The sequence below is a fragment of the Entelurus aequoreus genome, linkage group LG24 (genome assembly GCF_033978785.1).
Source record: "Entelurus aequoreus isolate RoL-2023_Sb linkage group LG24, RoL_Eaeq_v1.1, whole genome shotgun sequence".
Classification (NCBI taxonomy): Eukaryota; Metazoa; Chordata; class Actinopteri; order Syngnathiformes; family Syngnathidae; genus Entelurus; species Entelurus aequoreus.
This window is the reverse complement of record NC_084754.1, coordinates 13,890,016-13,916,106: the sequence shown is the minus strand read 5'-3', so window position 1 is coordinate 13,916,106 and position 26,091 is coordinate 13,890,016. Positions and strand designations below refer to the sequence as shown.

The 26,091-nt window shown below is 38.0% G+C and overlaps 2 protein-coding genes across 2 annotated transcripts in view; both read right to left on the bottom strand.

Annotated features, from left to right (window-relative positions):
- The window catches only part of zgc:153031, a 24,948-nt gene extending 12,118 nt beyond the window's left edge, over positions 1–12,830 (bottom strand). The window contains exon 1 of the mRNA XM_062035674.1: positions 12,570–12,830. Within this exon, the coding sequence (XP_061891658.1) occupies positions 12,570–12,676 (107 nt within the window). The 5' untranslated portion in view covers positions 12,677–12,830. The remainder of the gene's footprint in view (positions 1–12,569) is intronic.
- Positions 12,831–26,091, bottom strand: cry1b (cryptochrome circadian regulator 1b). The gene is made up of 12 exons (XM_062035673.1): positions 25,972–26,091; positions 25,453–25,640; positions 21,804–21,912; positions 19,706–19,848; positions 19,444–19,628; positions 18,914–19,002; positions 18,434–18,574; positions 18,045–18,356; positions 17,800–17,951; positions 17,148–17,350; positions 15,867–16,004; positions 12,831–14,432 (listed from the first exon to the last, which is right to left on the bottom strand). The coding sequence occupies exons 2-12, from the start codon at positions 25,608–25,610 to the stop codon at positions 14,350–14,352; spliced, it is 1,713 nt and encodes a 570-aa protein (XP_061891657.1). The 5' UTR covers positions 25,611–25,640; positions 25,972–26,091; the 3' UTR covers positions 12,831–14,349.

The window sequence follows — 26,091 nt, the reverse complement described above, 5'->3', positions numbered from 1 at the left end:
CAAGGATAGGTTGAACTTCCAAGTTTGGACCAAAGTCGTACTAAAACATGTTGATGGATTTTTGAGCGCCATGTGTAATGTTCTATATTTTCAATGGAACATTTAAAATGTTGGTTTTTGATTGATTGAGACTTTTATTAGTAGATTGCACAGTACAGTACATATTTCGTACAATTGACCACTAAATGGTAACACCCGAAGTTTTTCAACTTCTTTAAGTCGGGGTCCACGTTAATCAATTCATGGTGTTGTTTACTTAAGTCATATTGCCATCATATTGCAGTCGACACATATCTCTTAAGTTTGACTGCCATCTACTGGTCACACTTATCATTACGCCATGTACCAAATAAAATTGCTTTGAGGTCGGTACGCAAAACCAGAATTATTCCGTACATTAGGCACACTGTCGAGTTTTGAGAAACAAAAAAGGATTTTAAGTGCGCCTTATAGTCCGGAAAATACGGTATATGTAATATTTTTGGTCACTGTAACGTTACACACAGTTTGAACAGTAACACTGTGTTTGAATATAGGACAATAAAACACTGTACTTTAATCAAGTGATTAAAAATCCCTGTTCAAAGATATTCAGTTTGTCCACAAATACATTTAAATATTGGTGCATTTAAGACTTTCCGTTACTTTCAAAGTTAACCAGGCTTGTTATTTTACCTAAAACATAATTCTGCTTCATCCAAAGAGCACAGTAAGTGGTAAGTGAACTTTATGACCCAACTTTGTGTTAGATGAAGCCACAATGACTACATTTACAGACATTTATATTCATTTTTACAACTACAGAACAGGAAAAACAATGAGGGAATACCATTTTTTATTTTTATTACTGTCATTAACGGTCATAAAAATGTCTGCTTAATGTAGTTTTCGCTTGTCTTAAAGGGGAACTGCATTTTATTTGGAACTGACCTCGGGGAATACGCTTTATCAGTATCATGCAGTGTCACGCTTCAAACCCCGCTTCGAAAAGCTGTGCACTACAAAACTACGCATTATAGACATTAATTCTGACTTCCTCATTTTGGTATTAAAAAAAAAAAAAAATCAGCACAAATGTATTCATTTTTGTTTTGTAGGTTAGGTAACTGTTTTATTATTATTATTATTATTTATTATCATTTATTGAGTTTACGTAACTTTATTTTTCAGTATCAAATATTTCAAGTCGGTCAAAACATGTTTATAGTTTAAATGACGATGTATTTATTTTTCAGGCAAATTGATGCACTTCAATAAAATGTATTACGGATTAAAAATCAATGTTAATATAATTAGTATTTATTGTAAGTTGATCTATATTTATCTATTTTTTGTTTTCTTTAATGTTAATAAAGTGTACAGCTCTGGTAATGGGTACATTCGCACCCACCTGCACAAATGTACTTCAAAATGTAACAATCAAAATAAATCTGACTTTTTTTTTTTTTACTAGGGCATGCATATATAATATGCATTAGTTTGACCATTTAAAATCAACGATAATAAAAAGGAGATGCTTGGAAATAGCATAAAAATGCCCCAAAAACTTGGAAAAACGCGATTCATAGCGTTACTTTTTGGTGTAACCATCATGAGCGTTCTGTTCAGGTATATTTCTTTTATATTTTGATAAATCATCATAAATAGGTATCAATCAATCTTTAAGCTGTGTGTATTTGATTTCAGTTTGCTTTTGACATCTTATTTAGAATTGTAGTTGAAACTTTTACAACCTTGTGTTGCGCTCATGATGGCATAACCAAACTAGATTATTTTGAATATGTATTCCCTTTTTTACATTTAGTATATTTAAATATAATGTGTTTTATGCTTTTTTCTTTTTGGAACATGTAATATACATATAATACAATAAAGTCCCATATAAAATTAAGTTTCTAGCAATACTTTAATTTTGCCTTTGAAAGTAACACTCTAATGTCCATTAGTGGAGCTGTACACTAAAAGATACAATGTTATGCAGAGGAGCACAATGAACTATTATAGACAAATTATGCTATTTATAGTTCGAAATGCTTTCTTCTTCCTAGGGTGAACGTAACAGAAAATAGTTGAGAAACTGTGCCTTGAAGGCACCAGGGAAAACTCATTTTTAATGACCTTACAAAAGTCATATGTATCCCCAGAGGCTGTTTATGACCACCAAATATAAGAACAAATCTGTCACACGCTCGGTTTCACATGGCTCAGCTTCCTAGGGCTGGTTATCATGGCCAATTTCCCAAATTAATCTGATTTCAATTAATAAGGTTTTAAATTGATAAACACAATTCGATTCGATCTACACTTAACGTATTAAAAACGTCTTAAATCTGTAACAAAATACACAAAGTATAATGAATACACCCTACTTGTTTTTTTTTCTTCTTCCTGATAAACAAATTTGGACAGTTTAAACTTTTTTGGGTCTCTAAATTACATTTTTGCAACAAGAAAGGAATTAGAAGTGAAAGTGTAATTGTTTTGCTACATTCCATTAATACAAATTGCATTGAGGTATTGTTTCTTCAAGTGCAAAATAACAGTAAATATGGAAACTAGTATTCTGGGACTCTTATTTAGTTAGCGCAGTCAGACAGGATGTAAAGCATAACAAAACAAATCAAGTGTGAGCAAAAACCGAAAAGATTTGAGCTTTTTCCAAAGGCAGCAATCATAAATGAAGCCATCAGCACATCACCAATACTAAGATCTATAGTTATATTTTGATAAAAACGGGGAACACCATGCGTACTCGTAAACGACGAGTATAACAAAAACAAAGCAACAAACATTGCTGTAGACCAGTGATTTTCAACCACTGTGCCGCGGCACACTAGTGTACCGTGAGATATTGCCTGGTGTGCCGTGGGACATTATGTAACTTAACCTAATTGGTCCAAAAAATATTTTTTGCAAATCAATAATCATAATAATGTGCCGTTGTCTAGTGCCTGTGCTGTGTAGCGCTTGGCAGGATAATCTTGTAATACTCCATACCAGTAGGTGGCAGCAGGTAGTTCATTGCTTTGTAGAAGTCGGAACGCGTCGAGGATGGTTTGTCGTGATATGCAGAGCACAGCGGTAGACAGTGTGCAGGTAAAAAGGTATGTAACGCTTAAACCAAAAATGATTAAAAGGCACTGAAGCATAGGAATGGCTATGTAAAACAAAATTAAAACTGAACTGGCTACAAAGTCAACAAAAACAGAATGCTGGACGACAGCAAAAACTTACAGCATGTGGAGCAAAGACGGCGTCCACAAAGCACATCCCGTACATGACATGACAATCAACAATGTCCCCACAAAGAAGGATAGCGTACGCACAACTCAAATAGTCTTGATTGTGAAAACAAAGCAGGTGCAGGCAAATGCACTCAAAGGAAGGCGTGATGCTGCTACAGGAGAACACCAACAAAACAGGAAGGGTCACCAAAATAACAGCGCAAGACAGGGACTAAAGCACGACACACAGGAAACAACAACAAACTCAAAATAAGGCACGACAACATGGTGGAGTTTAATTTTTTAACCTTTTCTGCTGGTGGTGTGCCTCCGTATTTTTTTAATTAAATAAATGTGCCTTGGCTCAAAAAAGGTTGAAAAACACTGCTGTAGACACCAAGTTCAATCATGAAATGCAACCTTACCCCAGCAAAATTTAACTGGGAGTCTTGAAAGTTGATACCAATTTCCTTGAACCAGCCACACACAAAAAAGTTGTAGACCTCCATGCTTTTCTAAGTTTTCATCTGTTTTATCGTGTAGAAAGATCTCTCCGGCACCAGATAGTTCGACATGTCTGGGAACGTGACCGACGGATAATCCTTTGTATCACTCAACAAATCTTATTTTGTGTATGTACTGTATAGGGATCAATTCTATTGCATAGTTTGCATTTTTGCTGGCATCTGCTTTTAATGGTAAGATCTAGGCCCCTTGCGTACTCTGATTGGTCGCACTTTGTTTGCTGCACTGTAGCCATGTTGGTTTGCTGGCTCACTACTTCATTCACTTCTGTTCAAAAGTCACATGTCTGAATACAACCTTTACAAATCTGATGTCTTTGCCCTCAAGTGTCACAGATTGTGTATTTTTTTTACCAGTCTAACCACTCCAAAGTGTTTCAAATCTGACCTTTTCACATCAGGAGGTAGTCCAAATCCTATTGGAATCTGATCTTTTCAAATGTGACTGCAGTTTAACCAGCAATGACCTCTGATTGCGACTTTTACGTCATCTTTGGGCGAGCTACGACATTCACGTGTGCAGCACGATCACTTTCCTCTTTGCAGTTTTCTTATGCCGTTGTTTTCCATCAACTGCCTACTTCCTCTACACAACAGAACGGCAGAAACCAACTAACATGCTGATCTGTGGCGTCCAACTTCCTCATTTAGGGAATCCGGTGTTCTGTCAAAATTAGCCACTTCATCGCAAAAAGCACTGTCTATCGATACATAACATAACTAAAATACAAAAATATTATTTCTATGTAAAATAAATAACATAGCTGTGCAAATAACACAAAATGTATCAAATTCAGATAAAAAATACATTTGCAGGCAGGCACTTTTTAATTCCCAGTCGACGATGTAATGGACTGTCACACACGTATGGTTCTGCTCAGCGCCAAGTTAGTGACTTGACTTAATTGTGCGGCTATGATCTTCCTCACTTCGGCATACATTTTTGGCAGCATTTCTCGTGCGAAATATGCCTGGCTTGGCAACTCGAGAACAGTTTTGATTTGGGCTTACATGGTAAACAACTCAAATTGCCAAATTATAACTGAATACAATATTTTAAGTTTTACCAATTTCATTTTGTTACATACAGTCAACCTGGTTTTTAAATGCTTCAATAACTCTGCTCCCCAATTGCTCTGCAAGGCCATTACAAGACTGCAAAGTGGTACCAGATCTACCACCAGAGCAACGTCAAAAGATAAACCGTTGCGTTCCATTCCGTAGAAAATCTTTTGCCCTGACTGCCTTTTCAATAAAAGGACCACAACTATGGAACTCTGTACCTGACACTTTGAAAATTATACCTGCACTTGTCACTTTCAAAAAACAAATACAATTGTGGCTAGTTGAGCAACAATCGTGTTCTCATGTTTAGTTTTTACTCATTTTTACTAATTGGTTCTTATCTAGTTTGCACTTTGTCTATGTTATTATTAGTAGTAGTAGTATTGGCTTTTATCTAGTTTGGACTTTGTCTGTATTATTACTATTATCATTATTATCGACTCCTCTTTGCCTCATTCCTTTTATTTTCCTATTTTAATTATGTTAGATCTGTGTTGTTGTTGTTGTCGGGGACAAGTGTTGTAAATTAGCTTTGGCTACAAACACTATGATGCATACATTGGATGACTGTTTCAGATATCTATGTTTCTGTATCTGTCCCTATTTCAAATAAACCAGAAAGAAATGAATGTTTTATCCAGACGCATACATTTGTCCAGATGTGGCCAAGTAGACGCATTGTGGGTTTCCTGGACGTCGTCTACATCGCTAAAAGAAAAATCTAAAAAAGAGAATCCTTCTGCCATCTTCCACTATTTTTTTCATGTATAAATCACCCGCTTGAATATTCCCTCTTTCTTTTCTACGACTCTCTGGTCGTCATTTGGGATGTCTGTTGTGATTTCCCTTCCTGGTTCGATGACCCGCCCTATCCTGCCTCTGATTGGCCTGTCCCTAATGTTTTGCCCTAATCTCAACCAATCGTGACTCATCATAGTAAACAACCAACCAATCATGGATGTTCTTATACGTGCAAGCACATCTTGGATGGAGGAAGGGGAGGGGTTTAGTAGCCCATGGAGTTTTGAGAGGGAGTGGAAAGCGGGGGAGAACAAGGAACACAACAAGCGGTTTTTGGTCATTTTAACGTGAAATAAATTATAGCGATATTACGATATTTTCTTAATTCATATCTTGTTTAAAAATATATCGATATATCTTACAAACTTCATATGTCGCCCAGTCCTATCTATCGATTTACGCTGCTGCCGCCTCAAAAAATGAAACCTTAAATTTCGAAACGCAGATTTAGATATCAAACTAAATATATAATAAAATAATCACTTACCTGTAGCGCTAGTGACAAGTCAATTCTTTATCTACAAGAGTTAGCTCATTTCGAAAGATCGACTTCCGGTCAACTTTGTGTACACCTTATCGAACTGCAAAAGCAAGACTATGTATACACTTCAGGACAAAGCGGCCAAAATCAGTTTTTTTTAGATCAGATTTTTTCCAGCTGACTGTTTACACTGCTAGTAAAATGGGATTTTTATCAGACTCCAGTTTAAATGTGCACTGTGTGGCCCAATGTGGGCCCAGTGCGGCCTCGACGTCACTTGCATGCGCAGGTCGATAAAGTGAAAACAAAGGAAGTTGACCGGGAAGAAGTCGCTACTACTACAAAATAAAATAAAAGTCGCAACACTTTAAAAATGTGTGTTTTTTTTACGTGAAAGTAAATTAAAGTATTATAATGTATGAATGGATGTATATAGTGTAATATATTTGGGAAGGATGTAATATTTTGATGGCTGTTGAATAGAGGAAGCACGGACATCAGTGTGGATCTACGGAAGCTTTATTTTTCAACTCACATGTAAGCAAATGCGCCACAGCGTCAATTCCGGTCTTTCAACAATTGTTATTTCTTCGGAATCAAAATATATATTCATGTTTTACATATAGGCTATCATTTGCGCACTATTGACAAGTGATGCACCGAAAATGTGGTCGGCTTAAAGAGAAACAGAAACCGGGTGTTGTGATGAAATATCCATTGCCGGTGACTGAGTCTTACTGGCGCACACGAGTGAGGGAGCTCCCTCAAAGCTGACGAAGAAATCTCATTCATGTCGCATTCAGGTCGCATTGCGTTTAGACTGAAGTCACATTTGAAATGATCAGATTCCAATCAGATTCAGAAATACCTCCTGATGTGGTCTGAATGTGCCAAAAGATCAGATTTGAAGCACTTTGGAGCGTTTAGACTGGCAAAAAAAATCTAATCTGTGTCACTTGAGGGCAAAAATATGTGATTGGGTGTGAGGTATAAACGGGGCCCAAGTGACGTCGCGGCCACACTGGGGCTGTGATACTTGTAGTGTAAACAGTCAGCTGGGAAAAAATCTCATTTAGAAAAAAATCAGATTTTAGCCACTTTGGCCTGCAGTATAAACCTATTCTATTTCTTTGTGTCAGATTAATTATTTTGCAATGTAATTAGCCTCATGGTCACAATCTTACCCTACACCACATGGACAATGGCTCTCTGGAAGTTTTAGCCAATGCTATCAATGGATCGGAAGATCAAGAAAGCTGCTGGAATTAACATAACAGTGTGAGGTTGGTTTTATACGTCAGACTCATGACCACCACAAGACAGGGCCAGAGGACTAAAAGCAAGCTGAGGAGGGGAGATAACAGAGGACCCGTGCGAAGCAAGGCTTGCTTTCGGCTACATGAGCTGGGGAGAGAAGTGGCAAAGAGGGACTCTCTCTTGGAAAGACACTCTGAGGGAGCCACTCTTAGGAGGACGCCTGGTTTGGCGGCTGATATGGTCTCTGTCCCAAAGATAGTCTATCTTTTAACCCTAGTTAACAGTTACTCTGTTAAGCGGTCCCTGAACGCACCATGAAAACACATCTCTTTTCCTCTGAGTACAGAACGATTATTATGTCTAAGATAGTACAGCTTGTAGGTTGCTCAGACAGTAATTTGTTTACATAAGTTTAGATTCTGGTATGTTCTTTCTTCATGGGGAAAGAATTAATTAATTAATTAATAACTCTTGCTTTCATGTTAGCATTTAAGCAAGTGAGCTGGCACCGGTCAGCCAATGAGTTAATCAAAGTGCAGTTATCAATCACGGTTTTTCGCTACTGTATTTTAATGTTGGTCATTATGGTGGTACTTGGAAAGCCAAGTGTTTTCTGAGGTGGTACTTAGAAAAAAGTGTGAGAACCACTGCTCTATAATATATATTATTTCCATTAGGATTTTGACTATGTCCCAATAGCCTAAACTGTTTGTCACTGTTGCACTGCTGTTCGTACTCAGTGGTGTGCCGTCAGGGCCAGCAAGGCCTTCTCTGCTGGCCTAACATGACCAGAAATCATGATCAGAATTAAAGATAAAAGTAATTTTTAATTTACTTTCCCTAAATATCTAAATGTATTCATATTCTCTTCATGTCATATTATGCTCCTTCCAGTGCTGTTGTTTTTAGGTTATAGTTTTAATCCAATCAGAATTCAGCTAGCTTCTTTCTTTCTTTAGTTTATTTCGAACATGAACACACTTACAGCATAATACATCACACAATTTCAATAATTTCTCTTTACATCATGTCCGAAAAGGAAGTAGGAAAAGGCCATGCTTATGTTGCCATGCTATACGAAATCTACCCGGGGCCTTCAGGATCAACAATGCAGGCGTCTGTGCACTGTAAGTGAACGGGCACATACGGTTGATAGATAATTGCGATAGCCAATCAGATCACGAGTTGTTGTCAGTAAGGCCTTCTAGCTGGCCTCACGTTGAACGTGACATTTACGCGTCCTGTGATTGGATACTCACGGGTACCGTTAGCCGATTAATTTGAGAACACATACAGTTGATAGACAGTTGCGATAGCCAATCAGATCACAAGTTGTTGACAGTAGCCTATCTAGGTAGCCTGATGTTAATGAGACTGTGATTGGATACTCACTTGTCATTCCAAAGTGAGTATCAAATCACAAGTTGCAATTTAGCAGGAAGCGGGAAGTGTTGACCCTCAAAGAATGAGAACAAAACGTTGATTAGGTGGCCGATATACACTGCTCAAAAAAATTAAAGGAACACTTTGAAAAAACATCAGATTTCAATGGTGAAAAAAAAAATGTCGGATATCTATACTGATATGGACAGTTTAATGTCTCAGGAACAAAAGGAAGCCACATCTTTTGATGGAAATAAAAGTTTTCAGCCTACAGAGGGCTCAGTATATAGACACCCCAAAAATCAAAGTGAAAAAATGATGTGGCAGGCTCGTCCATTTTGCCTAAATTCAATTTCTGCAACTCAAAATTATTTTCAATATCTTGTGTGGCCCCCAGGTGCTTGTATGCATGCTTGACAACGTCGCGGCATGCTCCTAATGAGACGACGGATGGTGTCTTGTGGGATGTCCTCCCAGATCTGTCTAAGGGCATCAGTGAGCTCCTGTAAAGTCTGAGGAGCAACCTGGCGGCGTCTGATGGACCGAAACATTATGTCCCAGAGGTCTTCTATCGGGTTTAGATCAGGTGATCGTGAGGGCCATTCAATTGTGTCAATTCCTTCATCCTCCAGATACTGTCTGCAAACTCTTGCCACATGAGGCCGGGCATTGTCGTGGACCAGGAGGAACCCAGGACCTACTGCACCAGCGTAGGGTCTGACCATGGGTGCAAGGATTTCATCCCGATACCTAATGGCAGTCAGACTGCCGTTCTCTAGCCTGTAGAGGTCTGTTCGTCCCTTCATGGAAATGCCTCCCCAGACCATCACTGACCCACCACCGAACGGTTCATGCTGAATGATGTTGCAGGCAGCATAGCGCTCTCCTTGGCTTCTCCAGACCCTTTCACGTCTATCACAGGTGCTCAGGGTAAACCTGCTCTCATCTGTGAAAAGCACAGGGCGCCAGTGGCGGACTTGCCAACTCTGGTGTTCTATGGCAAATGCCAATCGAGCTCCACGGTTCTGAGCAGTGAGCACAGGGCACATTACAGGACGTCGTGCCCTGAGGCCACCCTCGTGAAGTCTGTTTCTGACTGTTTGGGCAGAGACATTCACACCAGTAGCCTGCTGGAGGTCATTCTGTAGGGCTCGGGCAGTGCTCAACCTGTTCCTCCTTGCACAAAGAAGCAGATATCGGTCCTGCTGATGGGATGAGGACCGTCTATGGCCCTGTCCAGCTCTCCTAGAGTAACTGCCTGTCTCCTGGAATCTCCTCCATGCTCTGAAGAATGTACTGGGAGACACATCAAATCTTCTTGCAACAGCACGCATGGATGTGCCATCCTGGAGGAGTAGGACAATCTGTGCAACTTCAGGAGGGTTAAGAAATCGCCTCATGCTCCCAGTCGTGATAATGACTCTAGCTAAAGCCAACACTTGTGGAAAAACAGTTAAAAAAGATCAAGAGGGAGGAACTTGAAATGGCCTCCACCTGCAAAACCAGTCCTGTTTTGGGGGCCATCTTGTTGTTGCCCCTCTAGTGCACCTGTTGTTAATTCCATCAACACCAATGCAGCTGAAACTGATTAACAACCCCCTCTGCCACGTACCTGACTAAAACCTTATCAGAAAAGTGCAATTGAATTCATGCCATACCGTGATAAAAAACTGTTCCTTTAATTTTTTTGAGCAGTGTATTTGCAAGGCCATTTTCAAGAAGGATATTTCAAGCCTGCGATTTCCACTCAAATCAATCGACTATGAGGGGTACCACTGGCTTATACGGCGTTGAATGGGTACTACAAATTGTGAGTTCAAATATTGTATCTCTTTATTTTTTCACATTTAATATGTTTTTTGAAATTTTAATTTTGACAGTACCACATAAGATAAGTTTTAATTGCTGATGCGGGTTAATTTTTTTTAAATGCGCCAGAAAATAACCCGTTTTGTACTGTTGAGGTGATTCAATGCGCAGTAGTGCGTAAATGTGTTTCTGTATAGTATTTCTCCAGCAATGGTCATGTGGTGACATCAATTATGGTACGGTATTTTGAGAGGTAATCTTTGAAGTCGGATGTCACTGACGGCCTTGGTGGGAAACGCACGGCCCGCCACTGTTCGTACTAGTATTTAGTTTTAACGTGTTATTTATTGTTTGTCTTGTGTTTTAACTGCACCTAACAGAGTAGCCACCTGTAATTCTGTCATGCTCTCATGTTTGATGACAGTATATTGAGTTGAGTTGAGTTGAGTTCGAGTTTATTTCGAACATGCATGCATACAACATGATACATCACAATTTCCAGTTTCTCTATTCAACATGTTCGAAAAGGAGTAGGAAGAAGCAGAGCTTATTTAATCCTGCCCCTTTTCCTTTACATAGCATTTGCTAAAACTTTTGTTCACTTCCTGTTCTCAGTTTATTCACAATATACTCCATAAGTAATAACAATAAAATTAAATAAATAAATAAATAATAATTGGTGAAGTAAGTTATATTTCATATGGTGAGATGAGTAAGATTATCTTGAAAATGAATGGATGAATAAAATAAATTCAGTATGTTTATCATGGTTCTTTTTCTTTGTACTTTGTAAACAGCTTCGATGATTCCTTAAAATGTTCCAGTTCCATTCACAAATTTAAAAAACACTTTAAGACCAATGTCTTGAAAAAATATATCACTCTTGAATCAACACTGTAGTTAATACTATGATCAATGTTAATTAAAAACTAAATGTGGAATATAAATAATAATGGAAGTATAATTATTTGTATATAGTATATAATTGGTGCAAAGGTTTAACACATGTAAAAGGATATTTCACATGCCTTTACTGTGTATATAATTTAACTGTGTTTATGTTGTGTATAATGTGTATTTATAATATGATGTACAAAGGACATTTCATTATTTTCGGAAGTTCATCTTGTACTTGACATTGTTTATAGGGTTAGGCGCAATAAGTGTTCAACTTCAGCCTAAACTGTTTCGGTCTGCAACATTTTCATTTTCAATCTATGAATGTACAACTGTTTGTTTATTTTGTTGACCATTGACCGAAGAAGAATAAACTAAACTAAAACTAAACACTTTAAGTTTGAAGAGTTTCTTGAAGTGGATTAGTACATTGTTTGATTTCTTTGCTTAATCCATTCCATAATTTAATTCCACATACTGATATACTGAAGGTCTTAAGTGTTTTACGTGCATACAAATGTTTTAAATTAAACTTTTCTCTAAGATTATATGTCTCCTCTTTCGTTGAGAATAATTGTTGTATATTCTTGGGTAACAGGTTAGTTTGCTTTGTGTAAAATTTTAGCTGTTTACAAATTCACTGTCGTGGAATTTCAGTATTTTTGATTCAATGAATAAAGGGTTTGTATGTTCTCTATATCCAACATCATTTATTATTCTAACTGATCTTTTTTGTAACACGGTTAATGAATGAAGTGTACTTTTATAGTTATTTCCCCATATTTCTGCACAATAACTCAGATATGGTAACATATTATTATTATTATTTTTTTTTTTTTTTTAAATCAGCCTGTAAACAAAATATTAGCTCTATTTTCAAGTCTCATACTGGACATATAACTAAAATATGTGAAATAATTATTTGTCTGTATTGGAAAATAATAAATGATGAGTTCATTACTTCAAAAACGTAATTTTTATAACAAATGGCTCGATGTAAAACAATGAAACTCACTTTCTAAAATAAAATAAAATAAACTACCAGGATAGTAAAACAGGAAGTTTGGTGTCCCAAATTGCTAAACCTGTTTTAAAATATAATAATAAGCGTCGAGTGTCAGAACTTACGGTAGATTCCAAGGTAGTTGGCCATCTTTCCCGATGCCTCCATTTTTGCTCACCGCAGCTATGACTCGCACGGGTTTCTTCCTCACCTCACACCGATTCTCTTCCATAGTTGGCGGGCAAAAGACACCGAAGTTTCTGGTTAGGATCCGTGCTCATCTACGGAAGCAACACGAATACATCAAGTCTTCTGTCGCCGCCCACTGAGCTTGGGCGGCTATTGGTTAAAACATCGTCGTTTCCACTTAAAAAGAGGCGGAGATGTGAGCCGAAACACGCTTTATTGTCGCTGGTCGTGAACTCGGAAGCCTTTCAACATACCTGGTCACTTCATTAGGAACACCTGGGCCTCGGCGCGACACACTGATCACGTGACCGGTGACTTGGAACATCAGAAAATGAACAGAAATGCAAACATCGGACGTAAAACACAGTTGGTTTATTTACCCAAAGCATTTGTACTTTGGTATTTATTTATAAAAAACAAAAAAAATACCTGATTTAGATTAACAGTGAGAAGCATATTCTTAGTAATATCGGAGCTACTTTCAAAAAGAGTTCAAAATATACAAACATTTTGAAACAAATATTTACAAAACACAACATCCAGTCAACGGGTATGTACATGTTTGTGTTGATTTTAGACAATTCTCAAACACCAAATACTAAAAATGTCCCCCTTGTTTAAAATATACTGTATTAGTCCCATCATTGTGTGAATGAGATGAATCTCTTCCAGTCAGTCAGTACAGTGCAATACTGAGCACGAATCCTCAAATGACATGAACCTTTCTTTCAGATCATGTATTGTATGGTGAAAACTTGTTTTTTCCTGCATGAAAAACACCGCCTTCTCATTTCAGTCACTACATTTACATGCACACAATATACATTAACCATATACTATATATCAACATAATTTATCAAGCAGAATATAGTAAATATTCTGAACACTTTTGAGACAGGGTAACATATTTCAGACTGCCAGTTCCCAACCAAAGTGTTTTTTCTGGTTCTTACACCTGGTGCATTCCTGTATCAGCTCAAATATTAGGTGAAATAATTGGAAAGTGTATCAGACGGTCGTCGTTGGGCATGCTCGCTGCTCAGACCGCAAAGAATTGTGGGATTTTTAAGTTTGGCTTGGCGTCAAACACAGGTGGTAAAGGTTTACATTTCTGGCGTGAGGAGAAGACCTATAGATTTAAATATTATAGAGCATGCATCCATCCATCCATTTTCTACCAGGGTCGTGGGGGATGCTGGAGCGTATCTCAGCTGCATTCTGTAACACTTATATAGTTTTACACTTAAACAAGCAGGTTTTGTCCATTCGAGTAACCATAGAGGTCAAGGCAATAACCCGTAACATAAAAACAAGCATTTTGTCTTCGGGGTCCAGCTTTCTAGCAGAAAAAAACATTGGTCTTGTTTTTACGTTATTACCTACAATATTCATAATATGCTGATTAACATTGAATATTGTGAGAATGTAAACATGGCGGAACATTTGTACCTGAAGCCACATTTCTGGAATGTCTGATGCCTATTAAGCAAGTTAAGACTCTGCAGAACTGACAGTCTTGTATACTTGTGACGAACACGTCTGATTTTAAATAATATCAGGATAGTCGCCACTCATGACAAAGTTAAGCAGAGAATCAACAGTTCTCCTGTGGGGAAAGTATGTTCCACTTCTTGTTAAAAGTTTGCTGAAGGCACAACAGGAGAAGATGTCGTCCAGACCGACTGAGGGATCCTTTGTATCTTGTCTTTTGCAAAGCTACTTGCTTTGCCTCAAGTATTTGGAGTTCCTCTCAGCTGGGTCTTCTTCACGCCGTCGCTTCTGCGTAGAGTGCCCTCTATCTGCATTCCAACCACAACACAAAGGAGCAACACCATTACACTGTTGCAGTAAAAAAGAGACCTGTGTCAAACAATTTAGAATTTTGTTACAGCACATAAGGCAAATAAGCCATTACTATAGCTGCCAACTCTTCTGGGTTCTCAGAAAGATTTTCAGAAATTGCACTTGTCTAGCTACATCCTGACTGAATTCAAAATCTCCTGGATTGTGAAGTTTTTTAAAGGGTATAAAATACTCACATTTGTCACACTAATGGTTAAAATAATAAATAAATATTGTGTGAATGTGTTATATTTAGCTTTCGATCAAAGCGGCATTGAATACAGCCCAATAACAAAAGTCGCAGCAGCTACTCTGTGTATCGCCATAGTGCGCAGAGTGCAGCTGACTAGCATATAGCATTACCCGCTAGCAACCTAGCAAGCAAATCCATAAAATTAGAGGTGAGACAAAGCCAAGCCAGAGCTTCTTCAGGTACGTCATGCACAACTATTACATCAAGTTGGCCTGTGAGGACAGTCAACAACTTACTAACAATTTTGCAGCAGAACTCTTCATAAAGAATCTTTATATATACACATTTTTTACAGTAGGTCCTTAAAACGGAACACACCTGTCATACATAAGATGTACGACAAGTGTTTTTTTTTAAGTTGTTTTTTTTTTTTAAACAGCAGAGCGCTACTGTCACCTCTTTGACTGACATACAGTGTTATCCCTTTGATGAGATAACAACATGGAAGTCTTACATTAACATTACATATACACTATTTAAAAAATAATATATAAAATAATAAAAGTCCTACCCACTGGTCTTTAGCTTTCTGAAAATATGCCCCCCATAATAGTTTATTTAGTTTAATAGTCCTAAAAACTAGAGTTTTATATCCTGATGTTCTTTTTGTATTTTATCTTGTTTTTAAATATGTAAACTGACATGATTAGTTAGGTCTTATTACAACATAGACTTTTGCCTTTATAAAGCACGTATACAATTATTTATAAAACTCTCAATGCGCAATCAGATGAATATTAAAATAATAAGGATGCATTAGAAGTGCATTTTATTACTATGATCAAAAAAGTTAAGATTCTTTGGGAAATATAAGTAGTAGGGATGGCAATCTTTTTTTTTCTTCGTTAGATGCTAGTATTGCAATTGCAATATGTGTCATGTTCTTTTCTTAAAGTTAGTAGTAAAAAAATAAAAAAATAAAACAGCAATCAGTGTGGTCACTCTCGTGAATATAGGAGGTGGACGTTGGGAGTTGTAGATAAACCTCAAATCTTGGCAGCTATATTACAGGACAAAAACTCCATGGGCGAGTTTCTCCAAGAAACTCACTACCAGTTTGGTCATACTTGGCTGAATTTAATTTTAATATTATATACAGCAAAAATGCAGCCTAATTATGCAACTGCAGTCACTGTACCTGCTTGAGATGTCCCTTTCTGTACGGAGACATCTTCTGGGGAACCCTCGGGCCCTTGACTAGTTTCTAGGTTTAGTCCTCCCACATTGCTGTCATTTGTCCCGTTGTTAGGATTATGTGGGACCGTTGCCAACATACCTGAAACACAAGCAAAGATGCACAATTCAAGCAAATAGCCTACATAGTGACAGCATGTTGCACACAAGATGAATATAAATCAGTGAACATTGTACTTGTGCAAACGATAACCAAGACACAAAGCATCAGCAAATGCCTATTTGAGATACTTATCTTTCTGTGAACAAGTATGTTCAAAACGTCATATTATTTTCTCGTTTAAAAATGTGTATACCGGATATGTCAGCAATAACAAGTTCTTGACATGAGTGTTTCAAATTTCCTGTACGTATGTCTTGAAGGCCTGGGCCGATAATCAATGAGTAAATTAATCGAAAATGAAAATGAACTTGACATTGGCATTTCCGTGTATGTTTGTTTTCTTCGGTTATCGCTTTCAAACAGGGTGCAAGAGTTCACTTTCTCAGCACCTGTGTGTTTGTTCAATAGCAGAATTAAATCATCCATTATCTTTTGTTTAGCTCCCAACAGCGACAAAGACTCACTAGTCACGACTCGCTAGCGAGAAGCATCTCAAGGTAACAAAAATTAGGAGGAAAAAAGATTATTGCAGAGGCAAATGTACGGTGTGGGGATTTTTCGGCTTCAAACCCAATGAGCAAAATGAGCCTATCAACAAGGACAAACGAGCCAGTGTGCCGATCTTTTAGGAAAAAGATGGGAAAAAAAACCCTCCCCAACCCAGATTTTCCAACTGAGGAAAAACCTTCACTTCAAGATGTTTAATACTTATTGAAGTGCAATTTTTAATAACAGAGATTGAGTCCATTAAATTTTCATGTTTGTTTATTTGGTTAGCATTATCAAACGTTATTGACCTTCCAATTAAAAATACTAATGAAAAATAAGTATAATGAAAACTATTTATTTGCATTTGAAAAGGTTACTTGCATTAATATCATATATAAAATAATGCTGACAATAATATTGTTTATCAGCAATAATTTGAGGGACAAAATGTCCCAGCAAATTTGTTATCGGCCCAGTCCTAATGTCTTACATGTCTGGAAAAATTGACAATAAAGATTCCTTGAAGTCTTTGCCTGTTGAGGATGACACAATGGCTACTACAAGTCTAGTGATGGTAGTCCAATAGTGATGGCCATCAAAGCCTCTTAATGAAAGTATGAGTGTTGCTCTTACATAGTCCTCTGTAGCAAGAAAGCTGCTGATAAATTTGCTTCATCCTTTCTATGTTGATGCGGCTGGCCTCAGCGTGGTTCACCATAGGCTTTGGATAGTGGACGCCGATGACACACTTGGCGGCCTTCTGTAGATCCTCTGGGGCATTCCATGGATCATATATATATTTTGCTGGAAAGCCTCTCAATATGGGCAAATAACGCCTGTAAGCACAGGTGAAAAGAGTTGGTTAACATGACAGGATGATGATGTTATTTCATATGGCTTTGTACAGACTTGATGCTTATACAGCTTTAACAATCTACACTTTGATTTCCATAGATAACAAAATAAATGTTTCATATACAGGTAGACTGTGGATACATCCATGACAAGCAGTTTCCTTAATGTGAGTCAACATGAAAGCACAAATTAACAGACATCATGACTCATTTGAGATAACTGTCAGCAGAAAGTTAAAAATATCAGCTAATTCAGCCAGAAGGTGCTGTGGGTCACAGCAGGTGGTTAATTTATTTCACATGACAGGTGTCCGTGTCATCATTGTGCTGTCTTGCACGGTGACGACGCCCCCTCATTCATCTGTGTGTGTGTGCGCCCATGTGATGGAAAGCCATGATTGGAACTGTAAATCAGTCCCAACTCTACACACCTTATATAGTCGCCATTAGGGTCTGCTCGTCGTCCAAATCCCACTGGGCAGTAGCAGTGAAAAAACTGCTGGAAAAAGGAACTGCAAGAAAGCCACATCCAGCTGCCAGCATTCACGCTCCAGTCTGCATCTAACAGCAACTCCTCAAACACCTATCAGGATGCAGGCATGGGTCATTTAGAAAGTATAACCTTTTGCTCTTTTGAACTGTGACAAGGGATTACAAGTGAGAAATGTGTGCCTACCCTCATGCCTTCTTCCCAGTTGATCCAAAGGTCTCCCCTGGTGAGGAAGCAGGCCACAGCATGCCGGGCCAAATGATGTATCCACCCCTCCTGCCTCAACTGGGTCATGATGGCATCTATCCAAGGAAAGCCAGTATGTCCTTCTGCCCACTTGGCCAACGCCTCCGGGTTACGGTCCCAGGGGATCTGGACACATACAGGATTTCCCTCCATCTTATCAAAACAGGGGTTGTTGGTGGCGGTGGTATAGAAGAACTCCCTCCACAGTAGCTGGCCATACAAGGAAAGTGGTGGTGTGCTGTTCTTCTTCACCTAATAGTCACACAAAAAAATTAAATAAAGTTTTAATATTCTACTACAAGTTCAACCAAAATAAATGGTTTTAGTACCTTCATGTATAGGTCAGTAAGCTTAAAATAGAAAAGTCGGCAAGACAAGCATCCAAAGCGAAGGTAGGCGCTGAGGCCAGTAGGACTTGCCAGGAGCGAGTTGGCGTTCATTCGAGGACGCTCAAAATTTGCCACCCATGCCTGTAAACAAAATCATTATTCAAAGGGTTTGCAGCTGGGGTGTCTTTGCAGTTCTCTCTCTATGTTCACACACAATATTTTATCTGAACAATTCGACACAGATATTAACCAACTTTCTATTGAATTAAACCATCATTAAAACAAGAATTACAATCAGTATAATTGATTGTGAAGAATACGAGAATTGCTGCATTATGCTGGAAACACAAAACCTAGTGTACATTAATACAAAATGTGTTCATCAAAGTCAATTATTAAGTATTTAGCAAAAAGGTTACAAGAAATTTGTAGTTGATGTCTCTCATGTTTTTTTCTACATGTGCTATGTGGTCGTTGTACCTTTCTCTCCAGATGTCTCTCTAATCTCAAGAGGGCTTCTGTTTCTCCCCCAGGCCATACTGCTGTTGTTAGGCCCTCTGTCTCAAAACCTGAGGGAGAAGCAAAAACCTGAGAACAAAGTCTTGCCGGGTCCGTACGTCTTTTCAAAAAATACATTCAAGCTGTTGACAAGATCGTATTTCAAGCTTTTTCAACACCGTTCAGCTATCATAAATTAAATTAAATAGTGTACTGTAGATGTATGCATTACATGTGTGACTACAGTATGTCTGTATTTAAGGATTTAAAGTTTTTATGAAAACAAATGTTTGTACTTAAAGGATGACAAATCAAAGAACAGCATGCGCTATAGTCGCTTTTTAACCTTAAAGACCAACATTTTCATCATCAACATCAACATCAACATTTTTAAAAAAGAATTTCCTGCATCTGTGGGAACTGTAGTGACATGCTAAAATATTAAGTATTAGCAATTAATCCTCCATTACTCTGCCTGTTACAACAGCAGACACACAATTGGTCAGTCTTACCGAGTTCCTCTAGTGATGGCACTCCAAACTTTTCGTCATGGTCATCTCTGATGGGCGTGGCACAGTTTTTGAGGACCTCTGATGTGATTGTCTCTGCAGGAGAGTCCACAGCCTCCATACAATTGATGAGGGCCTGGAAACGCTTGTAGGTGAGAGGAGGCTGACCACCATTAGATTCTATGATCCTTTAACAAAGAAAATAATCCACCTCTTAAATACAAACACAGTTTAAAAAAGCGTGTAATTAAAAACGACCACTTACTTATCCAGATCATAGAGGGTGTGTGAAATCCGTACCATGACCTCAACTCCCGCTTCACTAGCTAGCTTTTGAATAGCAGCATCACGTTCCTTGCCAAAAGGTTCAGAGTCGTATTCATAGGATAAATGGCTGATCTGCCATTCCTGGGAAGAAAATCCACAACATACATTATAATCATCTACAACATAGAATAATAAATAAATACATAATCTCTTGCATTACATGTGTGCTAAAGTTGACTGGAGATGGGGACTCATAACACAGGTACACTATAAGGCCAGTTAATGTATTGGTACTAGTGGCAGGGGGTACTGTGCCCCACCACATGGGCACTGTGGTTTTTTCTTTGCATTTCATACTTATTTTATAGTTAATGCAGGGCTTTGACTGAACTGAACTGAACTGAACTATAAATACATATGTACAAAACCCAAAACCAATGAAGTTGGCACGTTGTGTAAATCGTAAATAAAAACAGAATACAATGATTTGCAAATCCTTTTCGATTTATATTCAATTGAATACACTGCAAAGACAAGATACTTAATGTTCGAACTGAGACACTTATTTTTTTTTTTTTGCAAATATTCATTAACTTAGATTTTAACGGCAGCAACACATTGCACAGTGGCATTTTTACCACTGTGTTACATGGCCTTTCCTTTAAACAACACCCAGTAAACGTTTGGGAACTGAGGAGACCAATTCTTGAAGCTTTTCAGATGGAATTATTTCCCATTCTTGTTTGATGTACAAGCTTAAGTTGTTCAACAGTCCGAGGTCTCCGTTGTCATATTTTATGTTTCATAATGCTCCACACATTTTCAATGACAGGTCTGACCTACAGGCAGGCCAGTATCGTACCCGCACTCTTTTACTATGAAGCCACGCTGTTGTAAGACATGCAGAATGTGGCTTGGCATTGTCTTGCTGAAATAAGCAGGGGCGTCCATGAAACATATGTTGCTCCAAAACCTGTATGTAACTTTCAGCATTAATGGTGCCTTCACAGATGTGTAAGTTACCCATGCCTTGGGCACTAATACACCCCCATACCATCACAGATGCTGGCTTTTGAACTTTGCGCCTATAACAATTCGAATGGTTCTTGTCCTCTTTGTTCCGGAGGACACGACGTCCAGAGTTTCCAAAAACAATTTAAAATGTGGACTCTTTAGACCACAGAACACTTTTCCACTTTGCATCAGTCCATCTTAGAGGAGCTCAGGCCCAGCAAAGCCCGCGGCGTTTCTGGGTGTTGTTGATAAATGAATTTTGCTTCGCATAGTAGAGTTTTAACTTGCACTTACAGATGTAGCGACAAACTGTAGTTACTGACAGCGGTTTTCTGAAGTGTTCCTGAGCCCATGTGGTGATATCCTTTACACACTGATGTCGCTTTTTGATGCAGTACTGTCTGAGGGATCGAAGGTCTGTAATATCATCGCTTACGTGCAGTGATTTCTCCAGATTCTCTGAACTTTTTGATGATATTACGGACCGTTGATGCTGAAATCCCTAAATTCCTTGAAATAACTTGTTGAGAAATGTTGTTCTTAAACTGTTCGACAATTTGCTCACGCATTTGTTCACAAAGTGGTGACCCTCGCCCCATCCTTCTTTGTGAATGACTGAGCATTTCATGGAACCTGCTTTTATACCAAATCATGGCACCCACCTGTTCCCAATTAGCCTGTTCACCTGTGGGATGTTCGAAAAAAGTGTTTGATGAACATTCCTCAATTTTCTCAGTCTTTTTTGCCACTTGTACCAGCTTTTTTGTAACATGTTGCAGGCATCAAATTCCAAATGAGCTAATATTTGCAAAAAATAACAAACTTTTCAATTTTGTATCTTGTCTTTGCAGTCTATTCAATTGAATATAGGTTGAAAGGGATTAGCAAATCATTGTAATCTGTTTTTATTTACGATTTACACAACGTGCCAACTTCACTGGTTTTGGGTTTTATACAATACTGTTACACCCCTACAAGGAAGTGTTTTAGATGTAGAAACAAAAATCATAATATGACCCCTTTAAACAAAACCACACTTAAACGTCACATTTAGATCTGTTACTTTGCTCACTATAAGGTACCTTAAATATTCTGGGGAAGACATCTGTGGGTTGACCTCGGATGACAAATAAACGGGAGTTGAGTTTGCGCAGACTGGCATCCAAGTCCTCTAAGCAATGTAACAAAAACCTGAAACCACACAGACAGATTGCATATCATATGAAACAGGTTTCCTCTGTTGATTATGGACACATCCACAAAATATATACCAATGATTAATTAAAATAAAAGGCAATAAGCAACCACAATATATCTCAAATAAATGACATATTTTGGGTTACATTATTCAACATAGAAACAGATAGTTCTCAGTTCTCAATAAGGATGGGAATTTGACTACATTTCAAAAGGTAAGGATCAATTATTCAGTTGTTAATTTTCTTGTGTGACGCGGGAATGGTTTGAGATCTTGTTTTAATGCCTATGCCATACTAATAAACAAGCTGCAAAACCCTAGTGTAACCAAATGCAGCTCAATTGTATTGGCCCTCTGCATATTCTGACTGTTCAATTAAATAATTACTTATATAGCTTATTATTATACCCATCCATCCATTTTCTACCCCTTTTCCTCCTTTGGGTATATTACACTAATTTGCTTTGACACTCAACACAAAAGCTAAGGTGTTGACGCTTTCTTCAAATAGCTTGCCTTATTGACCTACATTGGATTGCTTTTAGAATCTATACCTGTGTCATACGGAGTAGCCCGAGCAGCTTCAAGAACGTCACAGGGGTCACTGTCTACAGCAGGGGGTCCATTTTCCGTTCGTTTTTCTTCCTTCGTTGAAGTAATTCATTTTTCATAATATTTATTATTGTACACTATGGTCATTTGCTTTCTCACCTATGCCACAAAACTTAAGATTGGTTTTGGTGTCTGTTTTCAAAATGCATCAAAGTGCCCCCCTGCATCTTTAAATGTTCTCTAAGGAAGGTTTTAGACAAAAGTTATTTTAACTTAACAATGGGTACTGTAATTTATACATAGTGAACTGTATATGGAAGTAAATGAGGTGCCATCTTAATCACAAATATTTATAAAGTAACAATTTGCACGTTATTCCAATCCCCAGAGATACAGTCCCATCCAAATAAATTACTCAGTGGCTGTGAGCATCAGCATAGCTCACCAATCATGTAATCCATCCATATTGTATTCAACAAGTTTGGAGTCATTAGGAAATGTTAATACAATAAAACTTGAAATTGTGAAAGCTATATAATTCTCCAACTGTGGTACGTTTACAATTCAGTGGTACGCCAAATAATTACTTGATTAAAGTACACCGTTTAATTTTCCTATATTAAAACACAGTGGCGGGCCGTGCGTTTCCCACCTAGGCCTTCAGTGATGTCCGACTTCAAAGATTACCTCTCAAAATACCGTAATTGATGTCACCTCATGGAGAAATACTATACAGGAACACATTTACACCCTAATCACATCAACAGCATACAAAACGGGTTATTTTCTGGCGCATTTAAAAATTAATTAAAACGCATCAGCAATTAAAACATATCTTATGTGGTACGGTCAAAATTAAAATTGCAAAAAACATATTAAAAGTGAAAAAATAAAATATTTGAACTCACAATTAGTAGGACCTATCATCGCCAGAACGGCTGAGCTAGCGTCTGAAGGCCTTTGGCAGATTTCATACAGCATGGCAACATAAGCTAGCTGAATTCTGATTGGATACAAACTAAAACTAGAAACAACAGCACTGGAACGAGCATAATATGACATGAAGAGAATGTGAATACTTTTAGATATTTAGGAAAAAAATAATTGTAGCTTTAATTATGATCATGATTTCTGGTTCTGCTAGGCCAGCAGAGAAGGCCTTGTTGGCCCTGACGGCACACCACTGTCTAAACAGTGTTTCTGTTCAAACCCTATGTAATTTTACAGTATCCAAAAATATTAAATATATTTGTTAAATAAAACCTTTGCCTTGTATTAATGAATACTTAGGCCTACTATGCTACTGTAATTTATTGTTTGCCATTATAGTGGTACTTGCAGAGACAGGTTTTTTTCTGAGGTGGTACTTGGTAAAGAAACCACTGAGCTCAATCAGCAGTGCCCACATATATTACACCAGGGGTGTCAAACTCATTTTAGATCGGGGGCCACATGGAGAAAAATCTACTCCCAAGTGGGCCGGACTGGTAAAATCACAGCACGATAACTTAAAAATAGACAACTTCTGATTGTTTTCTTTGTTTTAAAAATGGAACAAGCACATTCTTAAAATGTACAAATCATAATGTTATTGTTGGTTTTTTTACACTTATGTGTTGCGGTTAATAGTATTGTACCTTTATTTGTCATTATTTATACTTTCTGAATAAATTATGTGACAATGTTTATCAGTCAACTCATTGGTGTTCATATTCAATCTATCAAGATAAAAAAATAATATAAAAATCAAATTACAGGATGTTATTTATGTGCTTTGCTCATTTCCCCCGACTGGTGCGCTAACATCATGTGGTTTATTTTTTTTATACATATGTAGCATCATCTACAAAGATACAAATAATTGCTATTGCGACATCTAGTGGACACATTTAGAACAGCAGTTTCTTTCATACAAAAATTTCGGCTCATTTTTATACTTAGCACAGTGTTTTTCAACCTTTTTTGAGGCAAGGCACATTATTTTCATTTAAAAATACAGAGGGACACTACCAGCAGAAAACGTTAAAAAATTAAACTCCACCACGTCCTCGTGCCTTATTTTGAGTTTGTTGGTGTTTTCCTGTGTGGAGTGCTTTAGTTCTTGTCTTGTGCTGTTATTTTGGTGTTTTCCTGTAGTTTCATGTCTTCCTTTGAGCGCTATGCCCCGCACCTGCTTTGTGTTAGCAAGCAAGGCTATTTAAGTTGTTGCTATCCTTCTTTGTGTGGACATTGTTGCTTTGTGGACGCCATCTCTGCTCCACACGCTGCAAGTTTTTGCTATCGTCCAGCATTCTGTTTCTTTTTACTTTGTAGCCAGTTCAGTTTTATTGTCGTTTTACGTAGCCATCCCTAAGCCTCATTGCCTTTTTCTTTCCCTTTTGTTAATTTTTGGTTTAAGCTTTACATATCTTTTTACCTGCACGCTGTGGTCTGCATATTGGGATCACAACAAACCATCCTCGTCTCACCCGACACATTCCGACTTTTACAAAGCAATTAACTACCTGCTGCCACCTACTGACATGGAGTATTACATGGTTACCCTGCCGAGTTCTACACAGCAGGGACACTGAGGAATGGCACATTATTTGCAGATTATAATTATTGATTTGCAAAAAATATTTTTTGGACCAATTAGGTGAAGTTGCATAATTTCCCACGGCACACCAGACAATACTCACGCACAGTGGTTGAAAAACACAGACTTAGCAAACTCATCCGCGGGCCGGATAAAACCTGGCCCGCGGGCCTTATCTTTGACACCCCTGCATTACACCCTCTTGTGGCTGAACAGAATAATTGCTGTCCTCACATCAGGGGTATGTCAATCATCAGAATAACATGGCTTGTGTTTGTGGTTACTAGTCTTCCAACAACAACTGACTTATATGAGGATTGCTTGAACCTGCACTGCACAAATCAAGTACATTTTTACATTTTATGATTTCAATAAAAGCAAAAAAAAATTGTTTTAGCCTTACCTCCACCTGTTGATGCCCACGTTCGACGACCCTGCAAACCAGGGGTCCAGAATGTAGATGCAGCGTAAAGTGTCTGCACCCCGGATAGAGTCCCTCAAAGACGGATTGTCGTGCAGCCTCAGTCCCTTTCGGAACCAGTGGATCGTGTTGACCACCATGTCGCTTTATACTGGGTGGGCTTCGAAAGACTACAACATAAGTATCGACAACGTCGTTTAGGCGAAATAGTCCACGAATGTATTTATTAAGCAAATCGGTTATGGGACAAGCGGTAGAAAATGGAAAATGGATGGTTAATTTTCAGGCTAACGTTGGCGCTCTATTAATTTATAATAATAAATGTATTAATTTATATTATTGGTAGCGACAATTAATCCAAAACGACGGAGAAAAAAACAAAACATTAACGGTAGCGACGTTTCCAATTTAAATCCGGGCAGTATCACCAGGCACGGGTAAATCCTACACGGCAGAGTCCAAAAGGCTGTAGAGTCCGTGTGTCAGAGTAGTTCGCCATACCGTTTTAATGTTGCTCCAAATAAATTACAGTTCCCAAAACTTGAGGTATATTTGTATATAAATGAACATCGTCATGCTCGCCGAACAAGATGTCCTTGAGTGTCAACATCTCTAGTCTCC